Source organism: Calliphora vicina, chromosome 4, assembly GCF_958450345.1.
Source record: "Calliphora vicina chromosome 4, idCalVici1.1, whole genome shotgun sequence".
NCBI classification, from domain to species: domain Eukaryota; kingdom Metazoa; phylum Arthropoda; class Insecta; order Diptera; family Calliphoridae; genus Calliphora; species Calliphora vicina.
Window position 1 is genome coordinate 37,608,708 of NC_088783.1, and position 19,914 is coordinate 37,628,621.

Consider the following 19,914-nt stretch of genomic DNA (forward strand, 5'->3'; position numbering starts at 1 on the left):
TCGGAACAGGGGGTGAGTCATCTACCAAACAAAGTAAATAGTTATTTCTAAACATCTCGAGAACCATAAATACAAGATTCATAAAACTTTGTCCGAATAGCTGATGTATTATTTTCCATAAATTGTAGGGATTACAAATTAATGTAAATAATTAATTTCGAATATCTAAACTACTATTATAGCTAGAGTCTTCTAACTTTTTATAAATAGCTTTAATATCATTGTAAGGAGTTTGAATTAAAATATGCTGGATCTAAACTTGCCTACTGTAAAAACATACGAAATTATAGCGAAGCGAATGTCTTGAGAAATGTATCAAGATATTTTAAAATCGCAGGATATTTTTTATAATTTCAATGGCATGGTATGCAATTAATCTCAAACAAGAAATTCCTGTATTCAAATTTTTATACCCTTCACCTTCGTGAGAAGGGTATATGTAAGTTTGTCATTCCGTTTGTAATTTCCACAATGTAATTTTCCGACCCTATAAAGTATATATATTCTGGATCCTTATAGATAGCGGAGTCGATTAAGCCATGTCCGTCTGTCTGTCTGTTGAAATCAATTTTCTGAAGACCCCAGATATCTTCGGGATCCAAATCTTCAATAATTCTGTCAGACATGCTTTCGAGAAGTATCCTATTTAAAATCGGCCCTCAAATGGCTTAGATATGAGGAAAAAACCAGGACAACCTTGATTTTTGACCTATGTATGTATATCTGGATTACGAAGTCATTAATATAGACAATATGGATATCTGATGATAGATATTTCAAAGACCTTTGCAACGTCGTATATAAGACCATAGTAAGTTGGACATACAATGGGTCAAAATCGGCAAAAATATTTTTTAACGCGAATTTTCTTTTTCACCAAAAAAAATTTAAAAAAACAAAAAAAATTTTTTTTAAATTTAAAAAAAAAAAATTTTAAAATAACAATTCGAAAAAAAAATTCCAAAAAATTAAAAAAACAACTGGAAAAAAATGTTGTTTACCTAAAAATATTTAAAATTTGTATTTTGAAGTATAATTTGGTGTAGGATATATAAGATTCGTCATAGCCGAATATAGCCCTCTTACTTCTTTTATTTTACTATGTTCGTTTGACTGCGTACAGAAAATATTTTTAGTTCGGTTTATTTTTAAAAAATGTCTATAGAAAATATTGTTATAAACAAAGTTTTCTAGAAAAAGTTCTATAAATTGTTCATTTCTGTAGAAAAAAATATTATCCACGAAATTGTCAAATAGCAAATGTTCATAACATTTGCTATAAAAAAACATTCTCAATAGGAAAAAAAAAATAATGTTATACACACAATTTTCTATAGAAAAAACTGCTACACAAAACATTTTCTGAAGAAAAAACTGTTTTCGAAAAATTTTCTATAGAAAAAAATTGTATACAAACATTTTTTTATAGGAAATATCGCTATACACAAAATATTTATCTGTGGTATTTATTCTATAGTTGTATTCTAAGTTGTATTTATGATCCCATGCTGCAATTTTAAAAAATGTAATGCTATTTACATGCCTAACAAGAAACATTTCAAAGTACTGTAAAGGCATTTGCAGAAACATTTAACAGCATGTTTTCCCAGCAACATGTATCAACAAACTCGTACGATGTATATATACAAACAGTATTGCCATACACTAATATTAACTTTTCTTTACTTTGTCCTCATTCGTATAAACATTTTAGTTGCTCTCAGCATTTTCTTCGTTGTGGGTGTTCGTGTGAAGAAAAAAAGTGCAAATTTTATTTAAACACAGACACGTTGAAGTTTATTACAAATTAATAAAAACAAAATCTACACAAAGATCTTTTTAAATAAAGAAATAAAATGGTAAGTAAAACCTATTGTGTATTATGAAAAATATGTATACCAAAAAGTTTGTTGGTCTGCTGGCGAATAGCAACACAAAAGAAAACTGAAAAACCAACCACTTTTTTAGTGTTAACGAAATACGAGAGAACTGATGAGAGAAGATTGGTTTTTATTCACTCGGCAACTGTACTTGAAGAAAAATAATAAAAGGAAAGCATATTCAGAGGAAACGAGATAGATATACTTCGAGGGTTGATGTCTGAGAAATTTATTTTCCACGGGGCTAATTCTCGCATTCGTATACGAGTGAACGTGGGAGATTTTTATATTTTTGGATTCTCTTGTACGATATCGAATAAAATGTACAGAAATTTTGATTATTGTCGCTCATTTGCTGCAACAACGTCATAATTCCAAAAAATAATTTCGAGAAAAACCGCTTTGAATATTTTAGGATTTTTTACTATTTCTTAAATAAATGTTCAACAAATCATGCGATTTCAAAAACAATACCTGATTTAAGTAGTAGATGTTAATATCTTTCTAATCTGAATTTAAACCAAATTTTTACTTGACAAAAATACGAGAAAACATGAATTTTAATGTTGATGTGTACAACAAAAAAACACTCTCCCACAAAAAATAATTGAGTTTTTTGAAAACTGATAAAACTATATGAAACTATAGAACGGCGAATATGTTGGATTACTCAGTTCCAAAAAGTTAACAATAGTTTAAATTAATGAATGGCTTCGACTGGTGTTGATCCACTAACGTCTCGTTTTTCAGTCAAACACACTAGACAGCTGTGCTAAATGCAAAAGTCCATTTACAACCTGTAAAATAATAATTACCTACTCTACTAAATAAAATAATGTGATGGGTAACTCATTACAAAGTAATGTATGTGGTAACTAGTTGTCATTACCAAAATTCACAACAATTTTGCTGCTTAGTTATTGGCGAAAACAAGATTTATCCGGGTTTCTTTAAAAAAAACGTATTTTGACAAAAAAACAAATAAAAAAAAATCAGTTTATATAATATTTGGTAAAAAACTACTATTAATAAGATTTAGAAATTTATTTATTCCTTTTTAGTGTTTAAGATCAGTACCTAGTAAATTTTCAAAATGATTTAAGAAAGTTTTTTCCCGGTCTTTCTTGTAATTGTTGAAACAGTGGCAACCCCTTTTATTGACGTCTGCCTATTCTATTCGAATTGTGTGTATAATAAAGTACAATAGCTTGCTTATATACATATATACAATTTATCTTACATACATACAGTATACATATTTCTGTACATATAATATGAACTAAAGATCTAAAAAATATACGTTGCCTACTCTAAGGATGAAAAAAGTAATTTTTTCATGATCGTCGTGTTTCTTAATGATGATCAATATTTAGTAGGTACTTTTGAAATCAGAAAATACTGCCATTCACTTATTTGCTAAAAAGAACTAAATTGCATTATAGTTTTAATTGTTTTTGAAATCAAATAATTTATTTTAAGTTTTTATGCGGGATATAGGCAATTTTGATCTTAATTATTTATGATTTTACATAAACAACAAAAAATATATTGAATACATTAAAAATAAAGTAAAAAAATCAAAAACTTATTATCGGATATTATAATCTCGACGATTAAAGCTGCCTTTCCGCATACACCGTAATCGGCACCGAAATAAAATTCCATATATTTGCCCCGAAAAAAATTTCGTTTCAGAAATCGGCAACGAAAATTGGGTACAGTATGACAGTAACGAAAAACCTGTCATTTGGGTCCGGAACGAAAACAACTTCAAGTAGGTTGTTTTCGGTGCTGTATGAACGAAATTATTTTTTTATTTCAAATTTAAAGAAAATCAAAATGAATAAAAAAACAAGTAAGAGTGCTATATTCGGCTGTGCCGAATCTTATATACCCTTCACCAAATTATACTTCAAAATTTTAAATATTTTTAGGTAAACAAAATTTAATTTTTTTTGCAGTTGTTCTTTTCATTTTTTGGAAAAAAAATTTTTCGATTGTTTTAAATTTTAATTTTTTTTTTTTTTTAAAATTTTAAAAAATGTTTTTTTTGTTTTTTAATTTTTTAAAAAAAAAAAAATCGGGTTAAAAATTTTTTTCCCGATTTTGACCCATTGTAGGTCCAACTTACTATGGTCTTATATACGTCGTTTCAAATGTCTTTGAAATATCTATCATTAGATATCCATATTGTATATATTAATGACATAGTAATCCAGATATAGGTCAAAAATAGGTCAAACATCGAGGTTGTCTTGGTTCTTCCTCATATCTCAGCCATTTGTGGACCGATTTTGCTGATTTTAAATAGCAAAATTCTCGAAAACATGTCTGACAGAATTATTGAAGATTTGGATCCCGAAGATATCTGGGGTCTTCAGAATACTGATTTCAACAGACAGACAGACGGGCATGGCTTAAATGACTCCGCTATCTATAAAGATCCAGAATATATATACTTTATAGGATCGGAAATGAAAAATGTAGAAATTACAAACGGAATGACAAACTTATATATACCCTTCTCACGAAGGTGAAGGGTATAATAAATTTTCTTATTGGAAGAGGAAAAAATAATAGATTTTGTCAAAAATAATGAAATCCTATTTAATGTGCGACATCCAAAATTAAAAAATAATTTCGTTTCTGTTTCGTTCACTTAGTCCCCAAACAAATGTCCCCCCTGAATATTGTTTGAACAGTAAATATGTTGATTATGCGGCAATCCTGATAGAATTTTGAGCAAATCATAGTCCCCATTTACACTGTAAGATTTTTCGCGCATAAGATTTTATTATTTAAACTTGCATTCGCGTTTACACACAAAGCTTTTTATTGCAGACAGTTTGCACATTAATGTGCATGTTTGTGTGTATGTAGGTATTACGAACGAAAACAACGAATTGCAAGTGTAAACGGCGACATACTATAAATACTCTGAAATTATGACGAAAATCGGAAAACATTTGTCCATAGTTCCCATACAAGGGAACATTCATAATTCGATCTCAAATAAAAAATAATCGATTTTGGAAATACGATTATAAATAGCTTAAATTTACTCCTACTGTAATTTTATCAATCAATCAATTAATTTATCAAACAATAAACCAGTGTTTCCGAATTTATGTGATTTGTAAATGACTTAATAGATTTTTTTAAATTTATTAGCTAATGTTCAACGTATTTAAAGAAAACCTAACAGCATTGCATAAATCAAATAAACAGATTAAGCATTGCGCAGGTCCGTTAGTTAATCAGCCGTTTGCATGACGTAGAAAAAGACATTCGTGTTTTCTTTTGAAAGCAAAATACAAATTTTAACTTCAAATATGAGAAAACAAATAGTGCAAAGTAGAAATGACACATAAATTAAAATTGCAATCATTTTTCAAATCTCATACAGTTTTCATAACATACAAGCAGTTATGGTATTTTATGACGGCATGCGCAGTAGACATTTATTTTGAAAATAAAAAACAACAAATCCTAATGGTCATGTAAACGTGTCCCGTGTAAACGTGTCCCGTTTTAAAATTATTGTAAAGTTGTATTGGCATCCCTATTCTTCTATTTTAAACCTGATGTTAAACTTAACATTTGATCTCAAAGTTAAAGTCATAGAGAATTTCACATAGAGACGAGACACTGCGGTTTATCAAATAAAAATACTACAAATCATTGGTAGGCGAATAGAGAGATTTTAATTTGTGTGCATGTATGGTTAAAAATAAAATATCCGCAACAACATCAAGCAACTGATTGAAATATTTATATTTTACCTACCAATGCTACAAATCATATGTTAGATACTACAACAAAATACATTGACCTAACACGTATTTTGTAGTTGCAAGAGTTAGGTTTTTGAGAATTACGTCTCGTCTCTATGTTACCCTATGGTTAAAGTAATTTATATATTACTTACATTCTTTTTAGTACTTACATTAAAAGTAAGCAAATGCATACATAATTAAATTATAGCTCAAAGCATAACATTTTTCTTATTCGATTATGTACACAAATAAAATACAGCCGTGGAGCAACATTATAACGAAAGATTTCTTTCATATTTAACAGACTGTTAAGAAACCCAGTTACATGTTGCTGAAATATATCAACAATATTGCCAAACATGTTCTGTTCGAAATGTATGTAAATGTGTTGTGTATTGTATATTCATTCGTATACACAATTCAGTTTCTCTCAACAGTTTGTTTAGTTCGGCCGTGCCAGTGTTTAACATTGCAAAGTGGAATTTTGTTTTTATTGTAGATAAAACAAAACAAAAAGACATTTTTATTAAAGTTGTGTTATTAAACTATTTACTAATATAATTATTTAAAGGTAAGTTTTTGTTTAGAATATGAAAAATATGTACTTATAAAATGAATTTAAAATAATTTGGTCTGCTGACGAATAGCCAAACAAAGCATAATAGAAAAAATACCAGCACATCGTTTTTATTGTTGAGAGCACAGATGAGAGTAGGTTTTCTTTTCTTCTGTTACTAATTTCCTTTTGGTTTATGTTCGTTAATGTTTTTGTGCTGGGCATAAAAGAGAAGGGTATATACAAAATTATTAAAGAGGGATAACATTTTTCGCATTGGTTGATGTCTTGGAAAAATATACATTTGGCGGCAAACATAATTTAGCACGTTTAGGGGTTAAATGTATGATATTATTTTATGACCAAATCGGCACATAAGCATATGATCAAAATTGGCACAATTTAAATTTAGAACCACGCCCACCTATAGGTAGTCATTGTCGCAAAATAAAACAAATTTGTTGGGGGGTAAAATTAAAAAAAAACGTTTTATAAATAAGAAATATTTGTTAAAAAAAATATTTTATAATTTATTAATTACAATTAAGTAGTAATTAAAATGTTTAAAGAAGTACTAGCAGCTAACAATTTAAAAAAATATATTTTTTTGTACTCCCAATTTCAAATGTGACTAGCATATAGCATATTTATTTTTTTTTTAAATTTAAAAAAAAATATTTTTTAAAATTAATTTAAAAAAAAACAATTCGAAAATTTTTTTTTTTCAAAAAAATTAAAAAAACTGAAAAAAAAAAATTTTGTTCACCTAAAAATATTTAAATTTTTTATTTAGAAGTATAATTGAATATATAATATGAAGGGTATATAAGATTCGGCACAGCCGAATATAGCTCTCTTGTGTTTTTATCTAATGTGTTTTTGAAGCGAATTCATTTGCTTATGTGTATTCGAAAACGCGAAAATGTCGTTGGTAGCAATCGTTATTTTGTAGTCAGCTACCTCAGCAATGTCGTAACCAGCTGACATTAACGTTTTGATGCATATTGTTCATTGTCGCATACGAAAATAGAAATTAGCATAAGTTGGCTACAGCGGAAATGGTGGTCGTGTAGCCTTGTACCTGCGATAGCATCATAATAAACGTATTTACTTATTTTAATTTTGACAGATTGTGGTTGGTATGCTGCTGTAGTCTATGCGTTTAACGCTGTAAACTCCATATTTAAATACATAGGCCCATAATCATAGTCAAAAATTAAGTATACTTTAAGAGAACTAAAGTCGACTTTAGGTTCATCATAGACAAGTTAAAGTATACTTCTGACGTTGATGTCAACTCTAAATATAAAACTAGCTGAAGCTGTTTTTAATTCATTTAACAACAGCATCAGTTGTACCAAAATAGCCTAAATCTGATATTAATCTAATCATTTCCATCACAAACTGCTTTTTACTTTAGTTCTCCAGGTTACTTTTGATTTTTTTTTTTAATTTTCAATGTCAGCTGTTCAGCGGTGCCACTTGTCTATATTTTTTTTGTATATTGTATGAAAACATTCATCAGATTTTCATTTTAAAGATGATTTTTAAAAAGAACCGACTTTAGTGTTTGACTATGATTATGGGCCATAGTAAATTATGATTTAAAATATAGTATATTTGTGGTATTTACACGGTGTGCTATCAGGTCATATTTTTTAACTAATAGTTTTAAAAAAATAAGTCCTAAAATAATAAGACCTTTTATGCTGTGTTTATTGTTTTGTCATAACTAAGCAGTGTAAATCTAAGTCGAAAGGGAAAAAAGTCTTCATCGAGCCCTTGCAACCACGTATATAACGCCGTAGTAAGTCGGACCTACAACGGGTCAAAATCGGGATTTTTTTTTCACCAAACAATTTTTTTATCATAAATTTTAATTTAACAATTTGTAAAATTACATATTTATATAAACAAAACTTCAACTTAACTCTATCAAAATATAATTTTTTGCTACCAAGATATTTCCATAAAAAACTCACACAAAGTATTAAAGAATCATAAATAAGAACAATGCACAAACTTGACACACATATACTACGTTTAAACGTAACCTATTCGCAAATAAATATTATTTGCAATTAACTAACTCACTGTTTATATGTCACATTAGTTGCTGAAAATTCTTGTTTTTATGAGATGCCGGATGGTAAAATGTAATTATTTGGTAGCTCTTTTATTGAATAAAATATGATACATTTTTTATTTTTTAAAATGTAAAAATTATAGAATCAAAAATTCTTGCCCGTCTTGCAATCCAATTAATTCAAAAACGCAATGAAATATTTAAAAAACGTCTTAATAAACTAAAAGCTTTAAAACATATGGCAATGCTTAATATCTAATTTGCAAATAGTGTCGTTAATCAGGAATTGTTTTCGTGAGTTAGCTCTTCGCAAATAAAAAATTAATTCACTGTTTATGCGGCATTTATTTCTAATTGCAATATTTTTATTTGCGAATAAGCCGTGCGTATAAACATAGTAATACACACAAAAGTTTAAAAAACTACTGAAATGTTTCATTAAGTACATTATAGTTTGTCACATACATACGTTTATATGTATTCGCACAGTTGTTTCCCTGCAGTTAATTGAACTAGTTCTGCCACGTCGAATCATATACCCACTGAGAACTACTACTAGCGTATTTTCAACACACGAACAACGTTATTAATGTGAATTTAACATGAGGATGTTATTGCAGGTGACCGATTGGCACTATCTGCATAACTCATCACCAGGGAAACCAGAAATATGATCTAAAAAAACGTTTTAAGTGCTTAAATATGCTCTTAAAATTTAAAAAATATGCTCTTAAAAAAACAAACTTTTACATAATTTTTAACAAAAAAATAAACTTTTATTTAAAAAAATCAATACAATTCAGTTCTAAGTTTGTCATTCCGTTTGTAATGTCTACATTTTTCATTTACGACCCTATAAAGTATATATATTCTGGATCCTTATAGATAGCGGAGTCGATTAAGCCATGTCCGTCTGTCTGTCTGATAGTTGAAATCAATTTTCTGAAGAACCCGGATATCTTCGGGATCCAAATCTTCAATAATTCTGTCAGACATGCTTTCGAGAAGTTTGCTATTTAAAATCAGCAAAATCCGTCCATAAATAACGGAGATATGAGCAAAAAACCGGGACAACCTAGATTTTTTACCTATTTTTGATCTATATATGGATTACTAAGTCATTAATATAGACAATATGGATATCTAATGATAGATATTTCAAAGTCCATTGCAACGATGTAGATAAGGCTATATAGTAAGTTGGATCTATAATGGGTCAAAATCGGGAAAAATATTTTTTGACACGAATTTTTTTTTTTTTCAAAAAATTTTTTTTGTCATAAATTTTTTTCCAAAACAAAATTTAAAAACAATTTTTTAAAAAAATTTAAAAAAAACTTTTTTTAAAAAAAATTAAAAAACAATTTCGAAAAAGTAAAATTTTGAAATTTTGAAAAAAAAATAATAAATTTTGTTTACCTAAAAATATTTAAAAACAATTATTTTGAAGTATAATTTGGTGAAGGGTATATAAGATTCGGCACAGCCGAATATAGCTCTCGTACTTGTTTTAGTTAATTTTATTTATTTTTTTTTCATATTTTGACGATTTAATTCTTTTTTTTTTTAAGTCCAATTGGTTTTATCTAGAAAACTGGGCAACAGATAATTAAATTTGCGGCAAAATGTATTCAAACGGTAGGGTATTCAAACAGTAGTCATAAAGTCGTATGTCATAAAATAACACGAAAAAATTAAAAATATGCAAACCTCATAAGTTAGTGTGGTATTTAAAATTTGAGTCAACCAACAATTATAAATATGTTTAATAAAAATGCAAAAAAAAAACAAGTGAAACAAGTAAGAGATCTATATTCGACTGAGCCGAATCTTATGTACCTTCAAAGTAAAGAGTAATAAAAATAAAATTGCAGTAAAAATATATTTTTATCAAAAAATAGTTTAAAATTTTTAGGGTGTTTAAAAAAATTTAAGGAGGAGTTCAGTTACTAACACACGTACAGAAGAATTATACATATAAAGATAAAATCTTGCCATTTGTTTTAATTATAGTACTATAATTCTGAAAAATCAAAGACTGTCGTTTTTATATAATGTTAAATCGTCAACATGTACAGTTGAATACAAAATATGTAAACGATAAAAGAAAAATCAACTCTGTTTCTTATGACCTCATTCTGTAGTCTAATCTATGTTTAACAATCAATATACGAATAGTGGCAACTCTGCAAAGATGCCCTCGTCTTCGATTTAACATACTACTCAGAGAGCTGTTATTATACATATTTTTATATAAATGAATAAATAAATGCTTGATTTGATGATAAACTTGTTGCTCTCTTATTCGTGTGTTTTTATCGAAAGAAAATTAATGTGGTGGTTTTCTTTATAATTGTATTTAAATATCTTAAACAAATTAGTGATCTTTAACAAATATTTTTACTTGCATACCCTTTGGCTAAATAAATAAACACACAAAATGCTGATCGTATTACAAAAACAATTATACATTTATTTATAGATGAAAATATGTAAAGGCAAAACTTGCCAAGTAAAAACATTTGTTGGCGTGTATAAACGTCAAGTTTGTTGTTATTGCTTCTTCTTCTACTTCAAACAAATGGTGGTTTTTGTTTTCCAAGAGAGTTTGTATGGTTTAACATTGATACACACTCAAACACAAACATACTGTTAATAAACTTTCATAACAGTGCCATTGTATAAGTACTTTTGTAACAAAACAAAATGCGAAACAGAAATATTATTGCTGTTAATCTCTTCTTTTTTTGTATTCATATTCGTTGTTGTTTGTGAAGCAAGATGTTGCTATACATTTTACATGAAAGCATTGCCAGTTTGAATTTTTTTATATTTAATATAGAGATTTTATAATGGTTTTATTTAAATTGAATTTACAGATGATTTCAATTGATTTGGATGAGAGTAATGATGTTTGTGTTGTGGCTGATAAATCGAAAAATCTGCATGAAGTAAAAAAGGATTTAAATTTCAAAAAGAAATTAATTTTGCAAGTTCGCCGACATCGTTCTCTGTATGACAACAATCATAAACTGTTCTCAAATGTTGCTAAGAAGGAATTGGTGTGGCAACAAGTTGCTAAAGAATTAAAAGTAAATGGTATGTATGACTATCTCTTTCACACTACATATTTTTATATATGCATTGCACAATTGCTGGTTAAAGTTAACTGGCAGTATAAAGAGAGGTTAAACTAAAGATTAAATATAATATTGATTTTAAATATTAGGGTTGGTTTTCAAATGTCAATTAATAGTCAGATTAGTTAATCTAATAATAAATCGAATCTAACGTTAATTCACTTTGATGTTTTTGGGTTATATTTTAAAATTTAAACTATAGTTTTGCCATACACTACGTCACATTTTGTTATCAAAACAGTGAGTTAATTATGAATAAGAAGAAGAATGTTGTAGGTGGCTGTGTGTGTATTGAGAAACTAAATTAAAAAAAATTCGAAAAAACTATTCAAATAGCATATGTTTCCTTTACAAATTTTTTTTTATCAGCTGTTTGCAATCTTGGATTTATTGCGAATTTTGTCCGCTGAACCTTGCAAATAAATCAAAAATTCGACGACCCAAAAACAACATTCGTAAATTTTAACATGCGAATTTTTATTACGAGAATTACTAACCTTAATTTTATTTCTGTAAAAGAGCATTTTTTTGTCGTATTGTTTTCAAATTTGTACTTCTTATAAAATCTATAGTTGTAAGCATGGATTGCGAAGTTGATACGATCGTATTGTTTTTTATACTATTTCATATTGAAAAGTACCATGATATTACCAAGACTCATTTAAAAATTTAAATTTTTCATCCCTGGTTGTAAGTTCAACAAAAAATAAGTTATTTATCGCAACGCCTACTTTCTCATTGGGCGTGGCTTTATATTATTTTTGCTTATTATATAGACAATATATATTAAATGAAAGGTATTTCAATGGCCTTTCCAACGTAGTAAACCAACATGTTGAAGAAAATCTCAAAAAATCCTTAATTTAAACTAATCTTTATGTAAATATTTTTCGTCTTGTTAATTTCAGTTGATTATTGTAAAGATACATGGATTGAATTACGCTATAGTTACCAATGTCATGCACGGCGTTTACATAACTATTTCATTACTGGTCACAAAGAAAATCGTAAGCGTCCCGCTATGTACTTGGAATCGGAACTTATGTTTTTGTGGAGATTTATAGAAAATCGGTACGAATTAAAAATTTAAAAAAAAACATATGAAATCTCTAATAATATTTCCATTCTTATTTTTAGAAAATCTTGTAAATTACCTTTTGATATTACGGAAATTAATACTCAACCGGAACCTCAAATAGAGCCTGAGTTACAAAAGACAGCAGAAACAGCAGATGTAACCGAAGTCGAAATAATAACAAATCTTGATGTCGAAGAAGAGGAAAAGATGGTAGAATGTAGTAAAGAGAATGAAACAACAGCCACTACAAAACCAAAACCTGTAGATGATGATTTAATATTAGTGGAACAGCCAGTCGAATTGATAGTCATTGAAGAAGACGACGACAATGGCAAAACTGAGAAACAATTCAAACTTAGCCATAGCATGAAGCTGTTAATAACTCACATCAAAACCTATCCCGAATTATATGACAGCGAACATCTGGCATTTAAAGATTACACAAGAAAAAGTTACATATGGAATGCTATAGCTAGTAATTTGGCTGATAAAGGTAAGTTAAACATCTAGATAAGTTGGTATCTGAACATTTTTAAACATTTATTAATACCCCATAGCTACAAAATTAATGAAATGTTGGATTATCATGCAAACACGTTATGAATGGGAGTTGTGGCAATCAAATCAACACAAAGATAATACAGCAACTCCAGCTACACCACCTTCAGAGTTGCAGGTACAGTTGGAATTCTTAAGAAATTATATACTTGCCAAGTAAGTCTGAAGTTTTCTATTGTTTTTTTTATATTTTTTATATATAATTGTGTTGTTATTACAGCCCCGATACGGTTTACAAACAATCATATTATTTGAAAACCGCTTGGTTTGATCCCATTGACTATTTCAAGGACATTTACAATTTAATTGTACGCATGAAGAAAATGTCCGATATTGTTTATGTCACAGATTCGCAGTTAAAGACACCGGAAAAAAGTAAGCAGTACTTAACGCTTTGGACAGATATGGCTAATTTGAAAGGTAAGAAGAACAGCTATGTATGTATGTATATTCAAGTGCTTAGTGAGTGATACAAATTTTAAAATCTTTGTCGATTTTTATACCGTTGACCATGAGTGGTAAGGGTATATATAAGTTTGTCATTTCGTTTGAAATTTCTACATTTTTCAAAGAATGTATATATATTCTGGATCGTTATAGATAGCGGAGTCTATATAGCCATGTTCGTATGTATATTGAAATCAACTTTCCGTAGCCCCCAAAAATCTTACATACATGATTCATACATCAATATATCCGCTATTGATCCGTTTCGGTTGCTATTTAAAATCAAGAAAAAACTAGAACAACCTCGATTTTGACCTATTTCTGATCTATATCTGGATTACTAAGTCATTAATGTAGACAATATGGATATATAGTGATAAATATTTCAAAGACCTTTGCATCGCCATAGTAAGTCGGACTTACAGTGGGTCAAAATCGGGAAAAATATTTCTTAACCCGAATTTTTTTCACATATTTTTTTCATTTAAAAATTAAAAAAAAAAAATGTTTAAATGGAAATTAAAAAAAAAACAAATTTAGTTGATAATCTTAATTTTCTTTGTGTATTTTTAATTTTGAATTGAGAAGTTATCGATAACTTAAATTTTTTTTAAAAAAATATATCGATAACTTAAATTTTTTAAAAAAGGTTTTGAGATATCTGTAATATTTATCGATAACATAAATTTTCTATAGAAAAGTTATCGACAACTTCAATTTGTTGTGAAAACTTTAGTTTTCTATAGAACAGTTATCGATAACTTTAGTTTTCTATAGAAAAGTTATCGATAACTTTAGTTTTCTATAGAAAAGTTATCGATAACTTTAGTTTTCTATAGAAAAGTTATCGATAACTTTAGTTTTCTATAGAAAAGTTAACGATAACTTTAGTTTTCTATAGAAAAGTTATCGATAACTTTAGTTTTCTATAGAAAAGTTATCGATAACTTTAGTTTTCTATAGAAAAGTTATCGATAACTTTAGTTTTCTATAGAAAAGTTATCGATAACTTTAGTTTTCTATAGAAAAGTTATCGATAACTTTAGTTTTCTATAGAAAAGTTATCGATAACTTTAGTTTTCTATAGAAAAGTTATCGATAACTTTAGTTTTCTATAGAAAAGTTATCGATAACTTTAGTTTTCTATAGAAAAGATATCGATAACTTTAGTTTTCTATAGAAAAGATATCGATAACTTCAATATTATATGGACAAGTTATCGATAACTTTAGTTTTCTATAGCAAAGTTAACGATAATTAAAAATTATCGATAACTTTAGTTTTCTATAGAAAAACTATTGATTTTTATTTTATATATAAAAAGTTATCAAACGCTTTAATTTGTTAAAGTAAAGTTATTGATAACTTTTATTTTCTATAGAAATGTTATCGATAACTTTAGATTTTGTGACATCATATTCAAATCATAAATTATTTCTTTTCCTTGTAGGTTGTTCGGCTGGACAATGTGAAACAACATGGCTTATTATGCGCTACTTCTATTGGGAACTAATGTACATGCGTCAACAAAACTACCAACTCACTGATAAATGGTACTTTGAAACCATTATTACCGAACTTTATGCCATTTCCAAAGCAGCACAAACATCAAAGCAACAAGAACTTCAAGTTCTCAAGCAAAATAAACAAGCGAAAAAAGCCGCTAAACGTCCGGCTCAAACAAGTGCTACATCACTGGGAGCACCAAGTACCACCAGAGTGGCCACAACAATCACCATGACGCCAACAATTATCAATAATCTACAAAGTGTACCCTCTTCAAACTCAACACAAACAATACAATCCGCTGCTGTGCAAACGAATTCGTTTCCAAAAATAACAGCAGCCATAAGTTTGGCACCTCAGGCCTTAAATACGGGATCATTACAAATAAAACCAATAACGGGACCACCAAATTTATCACCTGCCCCAAACACACTCAACTTTTCCAATTACATGTCCATTTCTTCTCTACCAGCCTCAACATCTATGCCAGTTATGATGCAAACACAAATGCCAATGTCATTTAATTTACCAACTCAAACGAAGGTAACAACTGTGCCTATACCATCGCTTCTTAGACCTTTGGCTCCCAAGCCCACACAGGCTACGATTAGAACAACGCCTCAAATAACCGTTAGACCTAAAGCCGTATTGAGGCCTCCACCACCAGTAATGCAACCACAATTTCAAATAACACCTATGACTAACCCTTCCATGACAACTTTTAGTACGAACAACGTAAATCTACCAAATATGGCTGCTAATATACAGCAGACACCCACTACTCTAGGCAGTAATAGTAATACTTGTAGCTCTGTTCCTCCTCCAATACAAGGCTCCTCCATATCATCATACAAATTAACCGTACCTCTCAGTAATATGGCCACAGCTATTCCAGCTTCTACAATTCCACCAGCAGCTGCCAACACCAGCCAATTACCAAAAATTTCAAGTGCCATTTCTTTGCTCAATCCCAATGAAATTCTAATCGAACTTATAGCCTCACAAAGTGGCAATCTATTGGTGGTACATGGTCCTCCCCTGAGTGCCAAATATCAATTGGCTATGCCCACGGTGGCAAAATTTATACGTGAAGTCTTGGCCATACCATTGTTGCACAATAAACGTGCCAATCAACCCAGTTTGATAAATTACTATTGGGAACATATTGGTCGTAGGTTTAATTTACCAGGTTAGTAGTTTGAGTAATTATTTTTGACATAGCTGTGATGGATTACTATTTATTTTTATTTAATTTCTTTGTTTAGTACATATTTGTCGCGCCTGTTGGAACTTTTTACTAGAAAACTTTAATCATTTCCCCCAAATCGCCCCCTTAAAAGATCTAATGAGACCTTTCCAAACATCTTTGACGGTATGGCAGGAGTCGACGACGTTATTTAATAAATTTGATGAGCACTGTGGTAAGTACTTTGAATGAAGTTTAAGAATTAAGATTTTAGTGAATTAGGCTCAAATTGAATTAAGAAATTGGAACCTCTGATTGACGGTTTTAAACAATTTTGTGAATTAACATTGATTTCCATCATCAACCTCCTCAACCTCCTCATGCTATTAAAAAAATATACAATTTTAACAAAAATGTAAATTTCACAAATTGACTTCAAAATAGCTAACTCGATATAGCCATGTCCCTCTGTCCGTGAGTATGTTGAAATCAACTTTTGTAACCCCCAAATAACTTACATACATGATTCATACATCAATATATCGGGAAATCTCCCGGCTCGGTTGCTATTTAAAATCGAGACAATCGGCCCACAAATGGCGGATATACAACCAGAACCAGGACAGCCTCGATTTTTTACCTATTTTGTATCTATATCTGGATTACTAAGTCGTTAATAAAGACCTTTGCAATGGCGTATATAATGCCAAAGAAAGTCGGACCTATAATGGGTCAAAATCGGGAAAAAAATTGTACCTCGAATTTTTTTTTACCAAAAAAAAATTTTTTTATTATAATATTTTTTTCACTAATAAATTTTTTTTTTTAATAAAAAAAAAATTTAACAAATATTTAAAAAAAAATATATTTTAAAGTATAATTTGGCGAAGGGTATATAAGATTTGGCACAGCTCTCTTACTTGTTTTTATTATCAGTTTCCAAATCACAAATTGATTTTAAAATTGCAAACTTTTACAAAACAATTTCCTATTTTTTATTTTCAGTTTCCAAGGGATGGCTGCAGTACATAAAACGTTTGCCCGAAGTTGTGGAATGCATAAGTGGTTATCCGGTGCTATATCAAGATGTAGCCAAAGCCAATAGCAATGAACAGCTCTCCGATATGGAAACACTATGTGCCTGGCGCACATTAAGCCTAAGATTTCCAAAAATTCGTAAGTAATCGTTAAAAACTTAAGTAGTTAAAGTTTGTAATTCCGTTTGTAATTTCCATGTCTGTATGTTGAAATCAACTTTTAGAATCCACCAAATAACTTACCAACTAAGATGGCTATTTGAAATCGACTCACAAATAGCTGAGATAACTTTTCTTTTAACCAAAAATTGATTTTAATATTTATCGTAAAGAATACTTTGGTGAAAGTTATAAGATTCGGCACAGACAAATATTGCACTCTTATTATTTTTTATATGAGAAATTCTTTTGAATTAATTTATCAATTCCTTTCAGCTGATATTCAGGATATATGGGTGGCCATTAAAGCCTGCTTCTGTCAATACATGACAGATTTGGAATTTGGCATAGACAATAAATGGCCTATTAATTGGTGGCGGGCCTTGGCCAGACTGAAATTCTTAGTAGAAGCCCGATATACACCAAATGAACCATTTTATTTTATAGTCAGCAACAAAATGGTAGAGGAAATTGAGAAATGTGCCATGTTGGAAATGAAAAACAGATATAAAAATGGTAAGTTGAAAATGAATTACATACCTGACCAACAATTTGTATATAAAAAATAAAACATAATCAGCAGACAAAACTACACCAAAAGCTGAAAATGAAATAACGAAGACTGAACAGGAGCAGGAGGTCCCAACCAAGAGTAACGATGTGATGACTAAATGGTTGTCCTCAAACAGCAAAGCAAAAAGAGAAGTAGAATTAGGCGCTCTAATGACAGCCATACAAAAACATCCAGTGATATATGGCAAAGCGGATAATATGGTTAAACATGAAGCCTGGAAAAAAGTAGCCAAGGAATTGCGTTTGTTAGGTATGTATTATTAAGTTTTATTGTTTAAAAGTTGTTTACTTATTTACTTCTAATTTCTTAGTTACCGACTGTATGTTGGCTTTTAAACAGGCCACCCAAATGTATTTCGCCTACAAGAAACAAGATCCCGTCAGTCGTTGTCGCGTTAATGAAAGATATTACAAAAAGTTGGATGAAATCGTACGCAACCTATCGTCCTCCAACAAATCATCAACATCATCAAGTCGTTGTAAATTAAATATAAAAACTCCATTTGAATTGAATCGCAGTGTAGATACGGATAATTCGTCGAATGGTTCTAACGATTCGGATTTAGTATTTCCCGAACGTTATATCAGTGATATTAGTATGTCGAATAGTCCTAGTAATTTAGTGGTTAAGAATTGGGTTTATGCCATCGGCAATTTAGTACATTTTAGCGATAAGCAGAATTTAAAATTAAACGCAATTTTAAGCAAATATATAACACATGTCAAAGGATGGCCCAGTGTAAATCAGGATGCACAGAATTAACAAAAAAAATAAATAATCATATTTATAGACATTCAAGTTCAATTATATTTTATTTATTCAGTATTATTGGCAAATAGAAAATACAATACAAATTCCAGCTGTTAATTCAATGCGGTTTAATATTTCTTGCTACTTTAACAAAAATTATGCAGTAAAATTTAACATTTTGTATCCAATATTTAATTTTTTCCATATTTATTAATCATTTTGAACAAGTTCCACATTCTAATTTAAGCCCAATTTTTGCATTTTTCTTGCAATGATGGGCAAAATGATTAGACAATGCAAATTTGTGAAATTTCTTAAAATACTAGAGATATGATTGTTTCCGGTTTTAAACAGGGCTATTATTTAATTAAATATACGTACATTATTTTTTAAGTATTCCTTTGATATTACATGTATCTATTAAGTTTGGTTGTAATCTCCAAATTTTGTTTTTTTTTATTTTTTACTTATTGCTTATTATTTTTTTTTGTAAAATACCTTATTTTTTATTGTTTTGAGGTCGTAAAATAGTAGCATAAAGGATATTTTAATAAAGAATCAAAAAAATTTAATGAACATTTTTACATATTATACATACGAGAGGTCTATCTATCAAAATAAATATTTTGTACTCAAGACATAAAATTTTTGTGTTAAAACATTTATTTTGATACTATCCCACTCGCATCCCACTAAGCAACCAAATAGGTCTTAAAGGAATAGACCCAAGCTTTCTTTTGAGCAAAAAAAAATTAAAAAGAGATCCCATTTCGAAAAAACAAAGTTTTTGATTTTTCAAAAAAAGTCAAAAATTGTATGTTTTGAGTTACAAAACATTTTTTTTAATAGATATCGAACACGCATACCACTAAGCGACCAAATAGGTCCTCAAGAAAAATATCTAAGCTTTATTTTTTTAAAAAAGGCCCATTTTGAAAAAAGTCAAAAAAGTTTTTGATTTGATTTTTTTAAATATTTTTTTTCGAAAGATTGAAGAAATAGCTATCTAAACTATTTGGGACAAATTTTGCTAAGAACAATAGGTAATAAGTTACATGGATGAGAAAAATCACATGTTTGGTCAAAATGTCAAATTTTGATCTTGTTGAAAAATTGTGTCTGAATTACTATCCAATAGATCTAACCTTGGTGCAAATTTCCCCGATCGGAAGACATCGATT

General features: G+C 29.1%; 1 protein-coding gene across 1 annotated transcript; it reads left to right on the forward strand.

Annotated features, from left to right (window-relative positions):
- The first annotated feature begins 11,279 nt into the window (after nucleotides 1-11,279).
- Nucleotides 11,280-19,305, forward strand: Hmr (Hybrid male rescue). The gene is made up of 11 exons (XM_065509825.1): nucleotides 11,280-11,397; nucleotides 12,347-12,509; nucleotides 12,576-13,009; nucleotides 13,074-13,230; nucleotides 13,295-13,494; nucleotides 14,972-16,216; nucleotides 16,293-16,448; nucleotides 17,219-17,389; nucleotides 17,686-17,925; nucleotides 17,993-18,232; nucleotides 18,294-19,305. Exons 2-11 carry the CDS (start codon nucleotides 12,460-12,462, stop codon nucleotides 18,743-18,745), a joined length of 3,345 nt encoding a protein of 1,114 aa, XP_065365897.1. The 5' UTR covers nucleotides 11,280-11,397; nucleotides 12,347-12,459; the 3' UTR covers nucleotides 18,746-19,305.
- Nucleotides 19,306-19,914: the final 609 nt, after the last annotated feature.